The 20,370-nt window shown below is 41.0% G+C and overlaps 1 protein-coding gene across 1 annotated transcript in view; it reads left to right on the forward strand.

Moving 5' to 3' along the window:
* The window catches only part of SLC44A1 (solute carrier family 44 member 1), a 417,537-nt gene that overhangs the window by 256,623 nt on the left and 140,544 nt on the right, over positions 1 to 20,370 (forward strand). Inside the window, exon 5 of the mRNA XM_069239753.1 lies at positions 17,228 to 17,321. Coding sequence (XP_069095854.1) covers positions 17,228 to 17,321 — 94 coding nt within the window. The remainder of the gene's footprint in view (positions 1 to 17,227; positions 17,322 to 20,370) is intronic.

A 20,370-nucleotide genomic window follows, 5' to 3' on the forward strand; every position in this document is an offset into this window, starting at 1 on the left:
AATGTTATGTGTTTTATCTTGTGTTTAAGTGCCATTAAAAACATATTTCAATAAACATATTTGTGATAGAATTTCTTTGTGGACTATACCCCATGGTTCAGCCCACTAAGCTTAACCCATTTCCCTGTTGGCTCCCTGAGTCAACTGATGACTAGGACATCACAGCAGTACCCTAAGAAATGTATGTTGTGCAGGAGCCTAACTAAACACATTTTACTATTACAGGAGGCTTGAGGTAACTAGGTCTTCTATTTCAGTGGCTCTTGTGTTTGGGAGCAGTTCACTCAGATTCATTTTGCTGTATGTCAATTCTGATCTTGAGGGAAAAATGCTGCCATTAAAAGGAGTACTGAAGTTAAACATGTTTGAATGCTCTTGGGTTTAGCTGATTTGAACTCCCTTTGTACCTGCCAAAGGACCCTGTTTTCTCCCTGCTCCAGAAGATCACCCACACTTAATCAGATAACTAGGCCCTTGCTCCCTCCAATATAGTCTCCAGTTCCTGAAAGCTTAACCAGAACCTTTCCTTGAAATGGATTGCTCCCTCCAAACTTGTTGGTGTTAGAATAATATTCATAATGAGAGCATTGGACAGTAGCCTCCCCTGACCAGAACAGTAAATCCAAAGTCTTGACATCCGAGACTCCATTTACCACAAGTTTGAGAGCTTCTTACACCTGGGTGGTCCTTTCAAATCCGGATTTACCGCCTCCGACAGTGTTTTGCAGCTTTGTGATACATGTGCAACTGCTTTTACATGACAAATCTTATCTAAACTGCAGCTGGCACTGTAGATGCAACTCTTGGACTGAAGTGGGCTACTTCTCCATCAAATAGTGGATCCTTTCAGAACAAATATTTTGGTACCCTGACCACCCTCCATTTGCCTAGACATTGTGGGAGAATCTTGGAGTTCTCATCACTTCGAATCTGGCACCTCTTACAGAAGTCCCAGTGCTGCCTCAGAGATCAATTCCAACTTTACATGCGGACGGACCTTGTGCGAATGCCAGTGGAACACCCACAGATGTACACCTGGTGCACCAACCTGTTGGAAGCCCTGCCAGAGGAGACCATGTGTTGCTACCTGATCAAGTATATTGACTGATGCGCGCACTGGCTCAGGACATGCTCAGTCAAGGTCAGCTCCAGTCTGCTTTAGTCTTTTAAATGGAAATGATCTTGAAGTAGTTTTGGTGTGGCGTACACACTGACTGCCCACAGCAGAAGATGAAAGTGAGGTCTGGTTGTGAAAAAAGGCCTCTTTTGTTGAGGTTAGCCCCCACTTTTTGCCTGGCATTTGATGTAGTCTTAAAGTTGTTTGTGCCCAAGTCTCCTGCTAACCAGGTTCCCCGGGCCATATCTCTTTCCCTAAAACTGTTGTGATATATTGGAACAATTGCAACACCATTAGCTGCCAGTATAAGTCCCTAGTAAATGGTACTTGGGTACCCAGGGCATGGGGTACTAAGTGTAGACCCCTGCGGTCAGCACCACAGATTGTGCCCCCCTCTAGGACCATACACCTAGCACTGTGTTCTGATGGAATCCTAAAAACAAACGATGTGGCACACAAGTGTCCACTACACGCTGCATGCACTTTTAGGTAAGTCACCCGTCTGGTAGGTCTTTCAGCCCTAAGGTAGGGTGTACTATACTGCATGTGACGGCATAGATGCATGGGCTATATGCCCCTACTGTGTCATTGACAAATCTGGGACATAGTGAGTGGACAGAGCAGCCATTTTAATACATGTGCTGGACACTGGTCAGTGCAAGTTTGATGGCTACTCTGAACCCTGGGTTGTTTGGTATCAAACTGGCACCAGCATTGGATTTATTACAAAATGTACCCAGGGGGTCACCATAAAGGTGCTCCCTGCAAAAGCTATCTACCCTAGCATGGTTGCTGGCTAGTCACAACAAGCATGTCTCCATTAGACAAGATTCTGGGTGAGAGATCCTGCTCTCTGGGTCCCAGAACAAAGCCGTTCCTGGGTGGAGGTGCAAACACCCCCTCTTTCAGGAGTGTGCACTGCCCTGCTAGCAAGCTTCAAAGGGCTTACTGCCCTTGAACCTCTACCCCAAAGCCTGCTGCTTGCAGCAGATGGCCGCCTCCATAGCAAAGCCCCACTTTTGGCAGGAGCAACAGCAGGAAACCACGCAAAGGACAAGAAGAGTTGTCAGCCCCAGCTTGCACCACCCCTCCATTTCATTTTCCTCTATCTTGCATGGAAGAAAAATAGCCAAACCGGTGTAGGGAAGTGACCTCTGCCCAAAGGAAGTGGTCAGTTGGTGTAGACACCCTACGGTAGATGACCTAAACACCCACTAAATACAGTGTTCAGGGGGCATCCCTAGACCAAGAAATCCGATTCCAAGGACAAAAGAAGACCAGCAACAAAGAAGACCCAAGGCTTGAGAAGTGAAGTGCTGCTGCACCAAGAAAAAGGAGCCAAGCCCTGCCTGCTGCACCCAGGACTCCACAATTACCGCTGAGGGGTTGCTCGGACATTGGCTGCACTCTACAAACCCCCAGTGGACCTCCACACTTTGAAAATCGCAGAAGATCTCCCGCTAGAGTGAAGGCATCACTCTACTGCAACAAAGTCGCAGTAAAGTCCACTTCACTGACCGACTGCTGACCAAGGAACCGGATGTCACAGCCAGACCTCTCTACACCCGATGGACCATTAGGACAAATCCTGCAAGTGTGCCAAGTTTGGTGGCACTGCTCCCTCCAGTGGTCAAACCGGGCAATACCCCTAGGTACTGGTCATCTAATGTCGGATACCCAGAAGGACAGTCTGTTCCAGACTGTAAAAGGACCAGGAGGAAGCCCCAGTTGAGAGACTTTGGAAACTACCGGGACCTCCCACCAGAGTGCCCCTGCTGACCTGCAAGCAACCCTCAAAGAGACCTACCTCCTGCTTCCAAGGACACCGTTGTGCATGCTCCTGGCTCATTCGTTCGCTCTGCACCTGGCCACTCTGTGCCCTGCACCGAAGAACCAGCTGTGCCCTAAGAAACCCCCACCCCTTGCAACCTTGACATGCCAAAGGGTCCCAATGGACTTCTCTTTAAGTCCATCTGTGCAGTGCTTTTCCAAATAATCCCCCGCAGTGGCCTTGCTCCAGCTCCAATGACTTTATGCAGCCCCTCCAGACAGAACTGGGAGCCACTTCTTCAGCTGGTCCGTAATGCCCACCGACGACCTCAACATATCTGCAAAAGGACACAGTGGTACATGCATTGCCTGATTTTATGTACATTTTCAAAATATTTTCTCGTTTGATTTCTATAGTGTGCAATTATGCACAAAAAAAAATCTATTTAGTTTAGTACTTTACTGATTTTGATGATCTTGTTATAAAAAATTCTAAAAAAAATAAATAAATCTGATTGGTCTCGAGTTAGTCTTTTGAGTGTGTGTCTTGTAGTATTAATACTGTGAATACAACAAAAGCTTTGTACTTCTTCAAGATCAGCCTAATTTCTCAACCAAGCTACCATTCAAAATTGGAGCGTTTAGGTGGTCTAGTTTTTTCTTCTGTAAACCAATGAGTGGTTGCCCGGACCGTCTGCAGTGTGCCTAGTTTTGCACACTACATAGAGAGCCAGCCTCCTACACTGATGGATCCCAGAGAAAGTTAACAGGTCGCCCGCCCCACAGTCCTGAGGTAAGTCACGTGGTGGTACCACATTCCCGTTCCCTTCCTGCCATGGTAACCCACAGTGCGTGTTCTGCACGTAAGACATCAGCGCAGCCACAAAGAGGGTCATCTTTCCACTGCGACATCACACGAGCCAAGCTATTGTCTGGAGCAGCAGTCTCACTTCTGGAGCAATGTGCATCGGGCTGTCCTCCAGTTTCTGAACGTCCGACAATGTTGATGAGCCATGGATGGCAAGGGCGGACATCTTTATCACCTCATAGGCTGGAGGCATCTCTATAGCATAGGCACTATAAGCAGGGCAGGGGCAAGGCGCCGCAATCCATCTCTGCAAATGCAAACCAGTGCAGGTACTGCATCGAGCTGTAAGATGTCACAGTCCTGTGGATGGTGCTGTGGACATTGCTGTCATTATCCACAGCAATGACTGTCACTTTGCTGGGGTGCTGTGGTGAGCCTGTGTGGGCTGCTTCTTTCTCCTGCAGCAGAACTTGACGCAGCTGACCTCTATGCCACAGAGGAGTAACAGAAAGATTGTAAGCAGGATCAACCACACATCACAGGCTCGCCCAATGAGTCCCTTATTTAGGACACTGGACAGATTTTCGACAGTCCTCTTCTGCCAAGTTTTGGGATATCAGCAGTGCGTGCAGTAGACCACTCCACAGCAACAGGGCCTGCGTGGTCTAATGGATAAGTGACTGCATCTCTGCGGGCAGAGGATGGACAGTCCCGAGGGCTACAAAGACAGCTACAGCATGGCGCAAACAAACGTTTAGCTGATGTCATGATAACTGATGGGGTTGGAACTAGCACTTCACGGCCTCAGCTGGGTTATGGGGAGCTAAATACTTTATACAAATGGACCACCTGGAATGTGATGTAAGCCTCACAAGGGCTAAGACACTGTACAGATACCTATACAGTTTACTGCACTATTTCAAGAAATATAAAGGGCCTTGGTAGAGGACATTTTACAGAGAAATTCTCTAGCTTTCAACCCCTCCTTCCATCTCAAAGGTTTGAGCAGAATCCTAAACACAGCACATTCATCCTCCTGAAAACCACATTGGTCTTCTGCAGCTACTCCAGTCTTAACAATCTGAATTCTTCTTCTGCTGCAGCGCTATCTAGGTGATTGCCCTCATGATTCAGGCACTGGAGATCCCTGCCAGCTGCTAGATGTAAACAGATTCATCCAGATCCTTCTGTTCCTGCAGTTGCTTGTGGGATCTCCCTGACTGCATTATTGTCACCTGTGCTCTTTAATATCTGCATAGAGCCCCTGAGGCCATGTTGCCTAACAATTATGCTGTCTTAATATGCTTACAACTTTTAACTTTATCTCGAAGTGTCACTAGCTCACGACAAACATGCCTCAACACCATCTGGACGTGACATGTTTAAAAACACATACAAATGCAAAATGTACACTAACTTTAAAGAGACTCTGCTACAGTATAATTTGTTGACAACACACAGTCAGAAATTGCTTAGTCGTGTCAGTCTCTACCCTGGGGAAACGTATCTAGTGCAGTATTTCCCAAATTGGGTTGCAAGACGATTTTAGGTGGGTCAGGAAAGTCAGAGCAATAAGTAAATATACCTTTAAATTCTGCTTTTATCTTGTCACGTTTGCATGCTTCAACAATAGAAGTCAAATTTCAGACTATGTCTTCTGAAAGGTTTCTGCTTATTCTTTTAATAATGTGGGTTGGTGTTTACTTATCTGTCTCTGACTGCAAAGTGACAGGAGTTTTTAAAGTGGATTTTCTGACAATATTGATTCTTAAAGGTTTACCCTATATAGAATTGTGAATTTATTAAAGACAGGGAGGCTATCATTATGCATCCAGAATCAGAACTTTAGAGCTACATCACAATAAATAGAACTTTCAAGTCCTCCTTAATCTCTGTCCACCATTGTCTTCCTCTTTTGTTTCTCTGTTAGAAATCTTCTTACTTCTTCTTAATCCCATCTTGTAAATCTCACTGCAAATAAATATATACTTTCTTCAAACATTTTTTTTTCTAAAACTTATAGTACCGTTAATTATACCTTAATAAACGTTATCCTTTAACTTTGTTAAACAATGTTTTTTTTTTTTTACTCCTGCAAGAAATCAAAAACACCTCCTCGCAATTAAGGGAGTGTGTGGTGAGATAATGCTAGCTTCCTTGTCTGTACTAAAATCACAATTCTATATATAGTAAACCTGTAAGAATCCACATTTTAGGGCAAGACAGGAGACCAGCATTATGTATGTTCAAAGTTTCTCAAAGCATAGAATTAGACATGTTCTAGAAGTTCAAAATAAAATTTCCTAAACGTATTCCCATTTTGCCTATCAACTGCTTTTATGTGTCTCCCTGTCTCCCTCCAGATATAAATGCTTTACTCACCATAGCACCCTTGACAGAGAATGTGTTACACTATTTACACACCTAGCAGTGGTTGCACTTGTGGCTCCTTTGAATGGGTTTACATAAGAAATCAGTAACTGATCCACTACTGCACATTGCTTTTCTAGCATCCTTGATTTGTGTTCCTTTGTACATCCTACCACACAAAACTTTGGTGATTTATTCAAACTTGGATAAAACACAGAAATTGTTGTAGTTGTTGTTCTCTTCCCTATTTTGAATAACACACCTGATGGTTGAAAAAGATCAATTTGAAATCTCAGGACCTCAAAACTTGGCTTCACCTGATCCCCTCTGACCTTCACTTACTGACCCCCCCCCCCCCCCCCCCCCCCCCAGTGCCTTGAGACCCTAACGGGTCAATAGCCTTGCTTTACAAATACATTGATTGATTGAACGCCTGTACGTCTGACACTTTTAAAATATATCAAACACAATAAAGTTGCTAATTTCCACGTAAATTCTCTTATTGCGAAGTATTTATTACCAGGCCATAGTTGAAACAATCTAAAAAAAAAATCCACATCTCAAAGTGTTCAATACCTTGGTTTCAGAAGCCTTTGTAACCTTATTCCTTTCATTACTCTACAAATCAACGACCCTCTAACTATGGATATGACCATCCTGTATGATAAACCTTTATCTAATATTTCTGCTATAAAATTCACTACTTCTGTTTCATCAGCTTCCATGGGATCCAAATCCCTTTCCAAGCACCTACGTAACCAAACTCTCCATCCACTTGTATACCTTTTCTTGGTTTCTGGAGACCAAGATTCATTAAGCAACCCTGCAGCTGTTGCCAAAAGACCTGTGAATATCTCTGAATCCCTGTAATCTTCTGTACTAGAAGGTTTAGCAAACCTCCCTCTACAGGAAGATGCTCTCCTTCCACTGTTAGAAACCAGAGCTGAGTTTTCTAAAATGGAGTTATTAACACTATCTAACATCTATTTCCTGCACTACAACAGCACTCTCTGATTCTTTTAAAAAGGTCAAAATGCATATCCCCTCATCCATGTCCAATCCTACATGAACACATCCGCTGCAATTGCATCTGTATCTGGTCTGCAACATTTCTAATGAATCAGTTGGAATGTCAACCGCAAAGCAAATAGATCTACCTCTACTGAGCCCAAACACTTTTGAATCTCCCTGAAATACTTCTCCTGCAATTTACAATCTCTGTAATCAGTTATATTCCTGCAATTCCAATCCGCCACTACATTGTGTATTCTTGGCAGATACTCTGCTTTCAAACAAATTTAGGGGGTTATTACAACTTTAGAGGAGGTGTTAATCCGTCCCAAAAGTGGTGGTAAAGTGACTGATATACCACCAGCCGTATTACGAGTCCATTATATCCTATGGAACTCGTAATACGGCTGGTGGTATATCCGTCACATTTGGGACGGATTAACACCTCCTCCAGAGTTATAATAACCTCCTTAGTGTTTTGAACAAAATTCACACATTTCCTTAGCTAAATCTGCCACGTTTTTTAATCTGATGCCCCCTAATTTGTTAATATAAGTCACTGCAGTAACGTTGTCCAACTTCAATAACACTGACGTGTCTTGCAGTCGATGTTTGAAACTGCGAAGGACAGCCAGACCTGCCTTAACTTCCAAACAATTGATATGTTCCTCTTTTTCTTTCAAGTTCCAACCTCCCCTGTAGCCTGTCCTAAACACCATACTCCGCATACTGACATCTGTTTTTTAAATGAACTCTGGCAATGTTACAAATATTGGCTGACCATGCTTACAAATTTTCCATTCATCATTGCAACTCTTCACCTGCTTCTATATTTGTTTTTTATTTTGTCCCCCTAAAATAATCCTTTTGCTAATCCTGTTTTCTTTTCTTTGTAAGGCCCTGTAATGTAATGGCCTGGAAAAATCACTTGCATTAAGGATGATCAGACTAATTACCCGGGTTAAATCTCTCAACTTTATTTCCTCCTTCCTTGTCAAATACTTCACTCCCTCTCTAATATGCTGAATTTTCATTATGGTAAACTGTAACTGATACTTCACTGTGTCTACCACAGACCCAAGAAATTCCAGACTTTGGCTTGGAATTGAAACAGATTTCTTCTCATTCACAATAAACCATGAGGAATCTATTAGCCCTCCTACCAAAAGAATTTTTTTTTCAGCTCTTCCATACTCTGGTTCATAATTAAAAGGCTGTCCAAATAAATTATAAGTTTCACTCCCCTGTCTCTCAGATAACCTATCACTGGCCGAAGACCTTCGTAAAACACCAAGGAGATGATGACAAACCGAAAGGGAGACTTTGAAACTGATATAGAATTTGTTTTCTCTGGAATTGTAAAAATCTCAGACTTTCTGGATATATAGTCATCAAATATGCATCCTTGAGACCCATCTTTGCTAACCAACCCTTTTACTGTAGCATATCTTGTAGGAGAGGAGTACCCTCCATTCTGAAATGTTACCTAAACGTTCAAGTTACTTAACTTTTGACCTCGATTCCGAGAAGGTCTATTTTTTCCTCCTCTCCCTCTTTGGAGATATAATCCTTTATCATCTCTATAGTAGCCACTTCCGTGATTTCAGCTGAGAGTTTGCCCTCTGCTCCCAACCCTCTTTAAAAACAATTTCCTGTAAATACCTTCCTTATGGAGACTTTTGCCTTACCAAGACTAGTAAACGTTTGGACAGAATTCCCAATGCTTTTACATATTTTTCCCAAATAAAAGGCCTTTAGCATCCTCACTGCTTTCTTGCACACCCAACTCTCCTAACTTAGGATTTATACACATTAGCGTTGTCTTTGACACTACCAAAAGACAAGCATTAGCCTTTCCTCATACATATGTAGCTCATTCGCACTACCCTCTTAAAGGGTGTACATTTAAATCGGTGCCTTTAAAATAGGCTTTCTCCACCAAATCAAACATTCTTGCCAGAGAATATCCAAAACTCTGGTCTGGCACTGTTTTAATGAAATCTCCATTCTTTACCTACAGTGTCTGCACATTTTGAAAAAAAGAAGGTATTAATTCAGGATCAGTATTGGGTGTTGCAGTCACCTTATCGTCAGTTCCTGGTGTGAGCGTTCTGCTTGCATAATATTTCTTTCATTTTTCTCTAATGGTTTCCTTATACAGTGATTTATATATTCTGTCACATGAATTTAGCGGCCATCAGCCTTTATCCCTTGGGTGTCGAATTTCGTTGGGATCATATAACTTTTCACCTAGAGGATCGACCACATACCTCTTTCATTTTTCCTTTTTTAAAAATGTCATCCAATTTATCTTCTAAATTATCTTTATAATTTAGGTTAAAAATATATTCATCATAATTGTGGAATTCACCACTTTGATTTAAATCTTCATCATTTGCAATGCTAGATTGTCCATCCTGTGTGTCACTCTGGACATCCATTCTGTGCGAGTAGCCTGGGACTCCTTTCTGTGACCCGCTTGGGACTCCTGTCTTTGCGTTAGCATTTTTTTAAGTCTTCTCTATTTTTGAAACATTTTCCACCTGGCCCCTTGTTAAACCCCTACTCTCCTTCGGAGTTGGAAAAATACTCTTCATCTTCCTTATTTTTATAAGGTCACTTATGTTAAATTTCCTTTACTATTCCTTTAACTGCCATATTTAGGTCCTGAGACACTATTTCCCTAATTAACTCCTCTTGATTTAACTTTCCTGAAACCTGTTCACTCATTATTTAGTCTATTTTTAACCAATTTAACTTCCTAAATATATTTGAATGGTATTATCCAACTTTTATTTAAAAAAATATATATCTTCATATTGCTAGGAATTGTCAAATCCTTCTCCATCTATTCACTTCTCGCTGCGATCTCCTTAGAGAAGCATTGCTACTCAACCAGACACCTCGTGCCACACGTGGGTGTACTGCTGTTTAACTTTAAATAAAATGCTTTGCGTTTGTCGGATGCAGATGTCACTACTGTGTGCCCAAAGGTCTTCATAAAAGTAACCATTCACACAAGTCATGCTTGATGAGTCACCTGAGGCAACCATGTTTACTTTTTTTTTTTTTTTTTTTTACTTACTGCAAAATTGTCAATCCAAACCAGACACTGTGCTACATTTTTTAAAAATAATTGTATTATTTTTTTAATATTCGAGGATTTTGTTCTAACAATACTTTTGGTTATAAAAATAAACTCCAGACCACTGAATACACCCATAAATTGGGTTTCATTAAATATCCTATACGAAATTCATTAAATCCATAAAATACATCTAAATACTTTATAATATACATTGAATGCTAAATACTGTGAGCGCGTCTGACCTTATTGTTTAATGTTGATGTTAGTTGATGAGGGGACGCGTTCAGGTGTCGATGGACCTTTTGACTGGTTTAAGGTGCTCACACCCTAAGTCCGGACATATTATAAATATCATGAAAACAACCAATAACATCTTTGGAGTCAGTAACTTTCACAAGCCATGACCCATTAGGTCACGAATAACCACACCTTTAGTATCAGTGAGAACATTAATTTCCGTAGGTTAACAATGCTAGTACCACGTGGGTTAGTCTCAAAACGACATAATATAAGTATAGAAACAACACTGGTGGACCGACTCTTCTAAAGAATCTCAATTTAACTAAAGCATTAATAACTAATACCTCTAAAGCCAAAGTACAAATCAACAATAAGAGTAATTGTGCAATGAAAACAACTTATATTTAAATTCAGCAATTGAGTAACAACAATTAGTAATTTAGTTGGAGGTAGGAAATCTCTCTATCTTCAGATTAGCATCAGCATGTTGGGGCTTCATGCAAAAGATTTTAGTCAACATAAATTTGGAGAACACCTAACTATGGCTCTATCAAAAGCAGCAGTTGGTACCTAGAAACAAAAGACAAATCAACAGTAAAGACATTAGCAATTTTATATACCTTTCCTTATTGATCAGCAAGTTGCGATAATGTTTGTCAGGCGGACATCAGTTCGATCAGCAATCAGCAACGGGACATGAAAAGGGGGTAATGGTTCAGAATCGGGGACTCTAAACTCTCCAAACACTTCGAAGAGTTTAAGGTAGGCAGCAATTAGCATTAAGAGCTCACCAAATTAAGTTAAAGATCAAAATTCTCTGAGAAAGAGAATCATCTAAGGCGTGTACACCTCATCAGATCTGAAAATCTGCAGTAGAACGCAGTAATAAGCTCACACCCCTTGGTGCAGTCCACTTAAATTAAAGTTGTCCCATGTTGTCATTGGTCAATGAATCATGCGATAGCCATTAGTCCAATAATATTATTATTTCAAATCTAAGATATAACTAAACAGTCTTTCACAAGTTGATGATTGGCTCCTCTTCTTTTGCGCACATCATTCGACTCATCAAGAAACAATTTTAATATCCTTCTGTCAGTACATCCATTGTTAGTTCCTGGGAACATCGCTTTCTCACATGCTTCGAGTTAACATTTGTAACTGTTTAGAACATTCAGGTTTCTACACACATTTACTCATGAGAAAACATTTTGCTACTACTATGATTTAGTCAACCTTCAGTTAGAACAATACATTTTTATTATTCAGCAAGCATGAGATCATATTTTACTCTGACATTGCATTTTTTCAATATGAGGCTGTGTAATACTACGGCTTAGACCTCGCTAACTTGAGGCCTACTGTTAATTTAAGCAAATACATAGCATTTAATCATAAGTATAACTTACTACTACAATTTTCACATTCATATAAGTTCTAAATAAACATTAATACGCTTTTAATAAAATATTACATAGTATGTGACGGCCATTCAAGTGGACACATTTTCGAGTTGCACAATATTCTCTGTTTATTATTTATGCAGATTCAAAATACAGAATACATGAAATATGTATTAGTAATAATTTCAGCGCTCTAATACTTATCTGCTCTGAAACAGCAACCAAAAGAGGAAGAAAATGGTGGACAGAGGGATTTAAGAGTACTTGAGTTTCATTTACTATGATATAGTTCTAAAGCTCTTATTCTGGAAACTTTGAAGTGTTGCTGTTCAGAAGAGTGAATACAAGTTTAATACACGGAGGAAGGGGACATGAATGCGGGCAGAGAGGAGGGAATCGAAAACTCATTTTTGTATAGGTAATGTGAACTCCACAGTTAGATATACAACACATGCAGTGGCGACTGGGAGGTACTGCAGAGGAGTGAGTGAGTGGTGAGGGCTGACTAAGATGCTGTATTAGGTTGAAATACTGTGTAGAAGTGTGAGCGGGATTGATGGTTGTTGAAAGCACAATGTTATGGTATTTGTTGCAATTAAATCAATAAAGAAATATACACAAATAAAGGTTACTGAATAATGATGGCCTCTTGTCTTGGCATAAAATCTGAGGGTGTTGTTTTGTTTTTTCAACACACAACAAAATGTAAATACATGTAAGTGAACTATATTAATTGAGTTAGGAAAGCAAAAATTAAGATGAACTTTTTTTTGTAATTCTGTGCTATAAAGTTTTATCAGTAAAACCGTATGTCAGTGCATAGTGAGTGGCCATTTAAATGGAAAAATGTGCTGTCTGTAGTTGACAGTGCACCTGTACACCATGCATTATTTACTTTACAAATCACCCCTCTTCATGTCTATTAAATGTAGTTTGGTCGTATGAGTTTGTTGTTCTGAAAAGTGGGTTGTGGTTCTAAAATGTTTGGGAACCCCTTGTCTAGTGCATACACAGTACTAAAGTGCAAATGGATCTTTTACAGCCTCAAAGCACAGCTCTGTAAGCTGTTCAGACATACAAATGCAGTAATATAATAATCAGTTTCAGCTTTTACAATTACACTCATTTTTTGGGTGAAAAATAGTGGCTTAGGTAGGTGGTGAAATTGACAGCCACTATTCTATGTCCTGTAAATATATATTTTTTGCTAAACTTGGTGGGGTCAGCATATACTTAAAAGGTTAAATGCTTTCATCCCCCGCCTATCCAGCAAGGAACGTCCATGGTTCAAATGCAGCTTATTCAGATCTGTATAATTTCCATGTGCTTTGTACTTAATCTTGTATGTCTTGCTGCAGCGCCACAAAATCCTAGCTAATACTTAAACTGAATAGTGGATTCTGCTCAAGAGGTCAATGGATCGAAGCAACATAGATTTGAGGGGATGTCATCAATGAGGAATGTAATCATCAACAATAATGAATATAACCCCTTGCGGACCACAGACGTAATGGTTACGTCCGTGGCTGCGCCTCTCTAGCGTTCCCCCCAAGGGCCTCCAACCCCAGGTCAGGGCAGGAAGGGGAATCACTTCCCCTTCTACCCCTGGCCCCCTCCTCCCCCCAACTCCCCCAGTGACGTCTGATGATGTCAGCACGCAAGAGCGTGCTGACCTCATCAGAAGTCACCTCCCGTCGATGTTTCTAGCGCGATGCGGAAAGGAAATGCAAAAGCATTTCTCTTCCGCTCAGGAGGAGGGGGACAGAAGAGGCATGAAAGGAAAGGCCTTTCCTTTCTCTGCAAGCATTTCTGCTGCCCGATCGCGCCCACTAGACACCAGCATATGTTTTTTTGGGGTGAAATAAATTTGAGGGGAGCGGCCGATTGGGTAAGGGCCGTTCCCCAAGGGGGCAAATAATTTTTAGGCCATTCACACCACCACCCACCCCCACCACCACCACCAGCAGATCAGCCTAATATAATTAGACCGATCTGCCTCCGGAGTGGGAGGGGTGTGGGGGGGGAGGGGCAGAAACCTCTAGACACCAGGTGTGTGTGTGTGTGTGTGTGTGTGTGTGTGTATATATATATATATATATATATATATATATATATATATATATATATATATATATATATATATATATATTCTTATTTACTTTGTTTTTATGTATGGGGAGTGACCCCTTAAGCAAGTGTCGCTCCCCTGGAAGGGGGGGGGGAGGGGCAAATTGCATTTAGCCCATTTCTTCCCCCCCTGGAGGCAGATTAGCTTATTTTTGTTAAGCCAATCTGCCCCCAAGCGGTGGCAGAAAGTCCACCAGAGACCATTTTTACCGGTAGACTGATGGTAACATTGGGTGGTAGGAAATTTGTCCCAGTGCGGTGATCCCACACAGAAATGTGGGGAAAAAGTGATTTGTTTAACTACATTTGAGGTTTGCGGACGAACCTGGGTAAGAAAACATTGGGGGATCCACGCAAGTCACACCTCCCTGGACTCCTTCAGGTGTCTAGTTTTCAGAAATGTCTGGGTTTGGTAGGCTTTCCTAGATGGCTGCTGAGCCCAGGACCAAAAATGCAGGTGCTCCCCTCCCCCCCCACCCACACCCCCCCCCAACCAACCAATACAGGTAGTTTTGTATTTGATAATTTTGGTATGTCCAGATAGTGTTTTGGAGCACTAGGCCTAACCACATAAGTGAGGTACCATTTTTATCAGGAGACATGGGGAAATGCTGGGTGGAAGGAAATGTGTGTCTCCTCCAGAACCTTCTGTCACCGAAATGAGAGGAAAAAAGTGTTTTTGTGGCCAAATTTTGAGGTTTGCAAAGGATTCTGGGTAACAGAACCTGGTCAGAGCCCCACGAGTCACCCCCTCTTGGATTCCCCTAGGTGTCTAGTTTCCAACAATACGCAGGTTTGGTAGGTTTCCCTAGTTGCCGGCTGAGCTAGAGGCCAAAATCTACAGCTAGGCACTTTGCAAAAAACATGTCAGATTTCAATGTAAAAATGTGATGTGTCCATGTTGTGTTTCCTGTTGCAAGCATTAGTCCTACCCACGCAAGTGCAGTGCCATTTTTATCGGTAGACTTGGGGGAATACAGAATAGCAAAACAAGTGTTACTGCCCCTTGTCTTTCTCTACATTTTTTCCTTCCAAATGTAAGACAGTTTGTAAAAAAGACGTCTATTTAAGAAATGCCATGTAATTCACATGCTAGTATGGGCACCCCGGAATTCAGAGATGTGCAAATAACCACTGTTTCTCAGCACCTTATCTTGTGCCCATTTTGGAAATACAAAGATTTTCTTGATACCTATTTATCACTCTTTATATTTCACCAAATGAATTGCTTTATACCCGGTGTAGAACAAAAAGCCATTGCATGGTGCAGCTCATTTATTGGGTCTGGGTACCTGGGGTACTTGATGAACCTACAAGCCCTATATATCCCCACAACCAAAAGAGGTCAGCAGACGTAACGATATATTGCTTTCAAAAATCTGACTTCGCAGGAAAAAGTTACAGAGTAAAACGTGGAGAAAAAGGCTGTTTTTTTTCACCTCCATTTCAATTTTTTTTTATTTCAGCTGTTATTTTCTGTAGGAAACACTTGTAAGATCTACACAAACCCCTTGCTGAATTCAGAATGTTGTCTACTTTTCAGAAATGTTTAGCTTTCTGGGATCCAGCATTGGTTTCACACCCATTTCTGTCACTAAGTGGAAGGAGGCTGAACGCACAAAAATTAGTAAAAATGGGGTAGGTCCCAGTAAAATGCCAAAATTGTGTTGAAAAATGGGGTTTTATGATTCAAGTCTGTCTGTTCCTGAAAGCTGGGAAAATTGTGATTTTAGCACCGGCAAACCCTTTGTTTAAGTCATTTTCAGGGAAAAAAACACAATCCTTCTTCTGCAGCCCTTTTTTCCCCCCTTTTTTTTTTTAAACTACATTTTCGCTGTATTTTGGCTGATTTCTTGGTCTACTTCAGGGAATCCCACAAAGTCTGGGTACCTCTAAAATCCCTAGGATCTTGGACAAAAAGGACGCGGATTTGGTGTTGGTAGCTTATGTGGACAAAAAGCTATGAGGGCCTAAGCGCGAACTGCCCTAAATAGCCAAAAAAAGGCTTGGCACCTGAGGGGGAAAAGGTCTGGCAGCGAAGGGGTTAAACAAAGATCTTGAATCTCAGTCAATACCTGGCTCCTCCAAACTAAATGTATAATGTCCTAACGCATGTAGAGCACTCAGGTGCTGTGGGAGACGTATATCACCTGGTATGAAAATTCTTATTGTTGGTATAGTGGCTGTATTTTAGTGCCACTGTTTTTCCCGAGTTCTAGAATATTTGGTTATAATCCCTGAAAGAGCAGAAGGAATATGTGGAGTTTGTGGTATGTTTGCACTGTGAGGATGGTCTATTGCTGATGGTGTATGCCTGGTGCTTATTTTATGGTGAGTGGAACACTGTTATGGTCAGTAAAAACGTGATTGTTAGCCTGAGTATGCAGTTAAGGATCATTTTTTGGCTTTTCAGAAGGCTAGATATCTGAGGAAGGTGTTATTATGTCTGCATGAGGAATCCAAAGGTTTGGTGTTTTGCATTGAGAAAAGTGGTCTGTGGAAGTGTGAAATAGTACATAGGAGTGAGGAAAATGTGGTTGACCACTCACTGTTGGGATATGCACAGTGCTTCAAAGACTTGTTACCTTTCTGGGAGTCAATGAAATTTGTGTGTTGATTGGGCTAAATGATCTCTTGAGACTAGATTGAGAAGGAGCCTCCATGGAGCTTGTGTATTAGGTGGGTAGACTAGAAGGTCAGATAATCATCCATTAGGCTTGTCAGAATGGCACGATACATTGGTCATAGCGAGCATTCTTAAGTAAAGATCGTGTATGTTTGTCTACTTTATAAAAATATTCTGTACCAGTAGAAAATCATATGCTTCTCCTACACCTGTCAAAACCTCTTGAGATGTACTCGGTCTCCATTTTACCACACAAACCACAGAAACTAGTTGCAGGATATAATGGAACACAACGTCTTTCATTCCACCCACTTTGTATGGATAGACACAAATATATTTGTACAGTGCGAGTTTCACTGCGAGCGGTAGGAAGATACAGAGCGCTCATCCTGATGGAACTCCATTGTATTCCCTTGCAGCTGCAACATTTAATGAGCCAACACAAGCACCCCAGTTTAGCTAGCCACCCATTCCTTACCTTTCTTGACCCACATATGTGAACATCGCCCAGCCAACTATAGAATTTCTTACCCATTTCAGATATTTTTTATCAGTATCATAAAATATTTTCCTCTCGAGTGTAGGTTGCTATTTTAAAAGTTGTTGATGAATAAAGCTGTACATTCTCTAAAGATTTTACAAGTGATGATGCACTTTTCCTTTGCAGGATCTCTCCTTTGTGATTATAAACTGACCCCGTATCAGTACACCTCAGATCCTAGGGCCTCTAAGCTGTGCCCGAAGCTCCCAGTGCCAAAGAGGTAAGGCCGCTCTGCTTACATCTGCTTGTTTTCATAAGACCTTGCCAAATGGAAGTTGCCGTGTGGCCATTGTTGTAAATGGTACCGAAACAAATCACCAGGAACCAAGAATTAATTCCATCTCTGAAGGCTTATTTCATAGAAGGACCCACTACCTGTTTTCATCAGCTAGTACACCAGAATGCCCAGTCCGCTCCTTGAACACGTTCTAAATTTACTGGTCTTCTATTATGACACCTGTACATTCTATTACAACATTCTACTACTAAGTAAAACTTAAGTACACTACAGCATCACATAAATACAACATTTAGTAAGTAACAGTCATGAAGTGTTTGTGTAGATGTGTTCTCTCATACACAACTTGATTCTGAAGGCATGAACCTAGCATTCTATGTGGTGTGGCTTGGAACTTCATGGTAGGCACAGAACAGGCAGCTGGGGATTTCAAAAAGCAGTATCCGGAAGTAATCTACCCAGATTTAGTGCTGTTACTAGGTCTGTGACCTTACTTGCCTGCTAGGTGTAGGTAGCATGGAAAAATAATTCCCTTATTTGCTTGGGATCTCTCACTTGAAATGGCACAGGAGCAACACGTTTGCTTGTTAGGTCTATATTGCAGTGAGCCGCACATGTGTCTGCGGCCCCTTATTTAATCTCAGAGGGCACCCCTCCTGCTAAAATCTGTGCAAATGCCTGCTATACCTCAGGAGACACTTTCTGTTATACAGCCTCTAAAACGTTCTCCATCTGCATCAACCACAAACATGCTACTACAAAGCAAATACGCCTTAAAAAGGAATTACAGACACTTTTCTTCTGACTTTCCTATACCTTTTTTATAGCCTGGTAGGTTATTTACTATGATTTGGTTGTGGGTCTGCAGGGTTGTAGTGCATGAAGGTGAATTTTCGGGTAAGGGTTTCTCGACTCAGGGCTGTTAGTGCGTCAGACCTTAATAAGTAAACTTACAAGGGGACGATGAACCTTTTGACTCAGTTAAGATGTTCTTACCATAGCTCCAATCAATAACCAATAAAAATTAGTAATCAATAAACTCAATAGTCAGTAAATGTCACGCACCATGACCTTTCAGCTATGAATAACCACACCTTTAGTACAATTTTTGTAAGTTTTATTTCCCTTTATATTACCAATACCAAAGTCATGAAGTTTAATCTCAAAATCAAATGAACCACATATAAGAAAAATAATGGTTATCCAAAGCGGTAGAAGAAACACAATTTAATCAAAGCTTAAATCACCGCACATTCTAATTACACATCAATAGCAGAATCCGCTGCAATAAAGATATATGATACATAGAATTCAGTGAGATAACTTGTCAATCATTAGTCCCTGTATTCGTCTGTCTATTTCAGTGCCCTCAACTAACATCAGATTAGCATCAGCATGTTGGGCTTCAAGCAAAACAATTTAGAATACAAATTTATGAAAAACATCTAACTATGGATCCTGTCAAAACAGCGCAATTGGTACCTAGAAAGAAAAGGCATAAAATGCATTACAGTCACATTGTCATATCTACCTATCCAGAATCAGTCTTTTTCCTTGGATCATCAATCGATCAGCAAAACATCAGGCTTTCAGTCAGATAGTATGAGCCCAGTGACAGAATCTTGAATCTCCTACAGTCTCCTCGTCTCTCAATACTCTGGAAAAATCTCTAGATCTCCCTTTGCTAAAATAGCTCTCATCTACCAAATTTTCCTCTGTCACGTTGTTATATCAAAGTCACCTAAACTATCCCCTAATTCCCTATTAGTCAGTTAATCGTACGTTTATACTCTACCCAATAATAATTCTATACCAAATCTATGAATTCTATTCTTTCTTTCTTCTCATGGAGTTGATTGGTCCACTTTACGATGTCCTCATCAATCAGCTCGTCCGGTAACAAGATTATTGCATCTTCGACTATAATAGTCAGTGTCTTCATTGTTCTCGTTCTGGGAAAGTCCTGGGAAAGTCAGTCTCACACACATTACACACAGATTGTTACATTGCTAGGGAAATCATCTCCTGTTAGTTGGTTCTCACAAAAAGCTTCTGTTAAGCATTTTTAACAAGAAACTGGACATTTCACAGTTAAGTTCGCTCTGTCAGCTTTATTATTAAACGCCAAGAAATACAGCTTCTGCATGAGGCCTGGCAAAACTTCGCCAAGACACTTACTTAGTTAAGGCCTACAGTTAATAACTGGAGCATATGTCATAACCTTTAATATAACTTATTACTACATTAATCGGATACGTTTTCAGTATCTCATAAGAATTAATCATTAGTACAATAGTGAATATTGGGGGCCATTTTCCGAGGTCACATTTTCAAACGTGTGCATTATTTATCTGTTATTCGTTTTCTACAAAATTCATTATTCAAATTACATAAACACTCATTAATAATTTCTAGTTAAAACACCTACAGGGCCTGCAGGCAAAATATAGATCTTAATAATTTTACATAAATTTTGGAATGAAAGGATTTCTTTCCAAGCGTCTTTTTCTGCAGGAGCCTCCCAGTGCAGGTCTGTTGAAGCAGTAACACCATTTTGTGAGCTCCTAGCATTATTGTGTTGTGAGGAGTGTGTTGACTGGGTGTGTCTCTGCAACTTCTAATCATCCAGCGCTGCCACACCTTAGACTTAGATATGCCAAGGTCATAAACGTGAATCTGACTGATGGCAGCCTTTGAAAAGGTGAGTATTCTTCCTCCCACTGAACTGCAAATGAAGACTAGTGACCGTTTCAGAGTAAGGAGATTTCTGTTTGCTGACTGCAGAGGATTAGTTGATTATCCCATGAATGAGAGTGGAATTCCATTAAGGATTATGCTTCAGGAAGCCTTGGGTGTCGTCCAGGCTATTAAAAAACACCCAGTCGACTCTCGGCAAGGCCACAAACCAGTAGGCGTGCTTTTATTTTCCCATTACTAGGAGTGAAAAAACGTTGTTACATCTGGGCTGGGTTTACCAGTAACTTCTTGTTTAATAGAAAAGCTGCAGCCGCATGTTTCAGTTTTGTCACAC

Source organism: Pleurodeles waltl, chromosome 1_2, assembly GCF_031143425.1.
Source record: "Pleurodeles waltl isolate 20211129_DDA chromosome 1_2, aPleWal1.hap1.20221129, whole genome shotgun sequence".
Lineage (NCBI taxonomy): Eukaryota > Metazoa > Chordata > Amphibia > Caudata > Salamandridae > Pleurodeles > Pleurodeles waltl.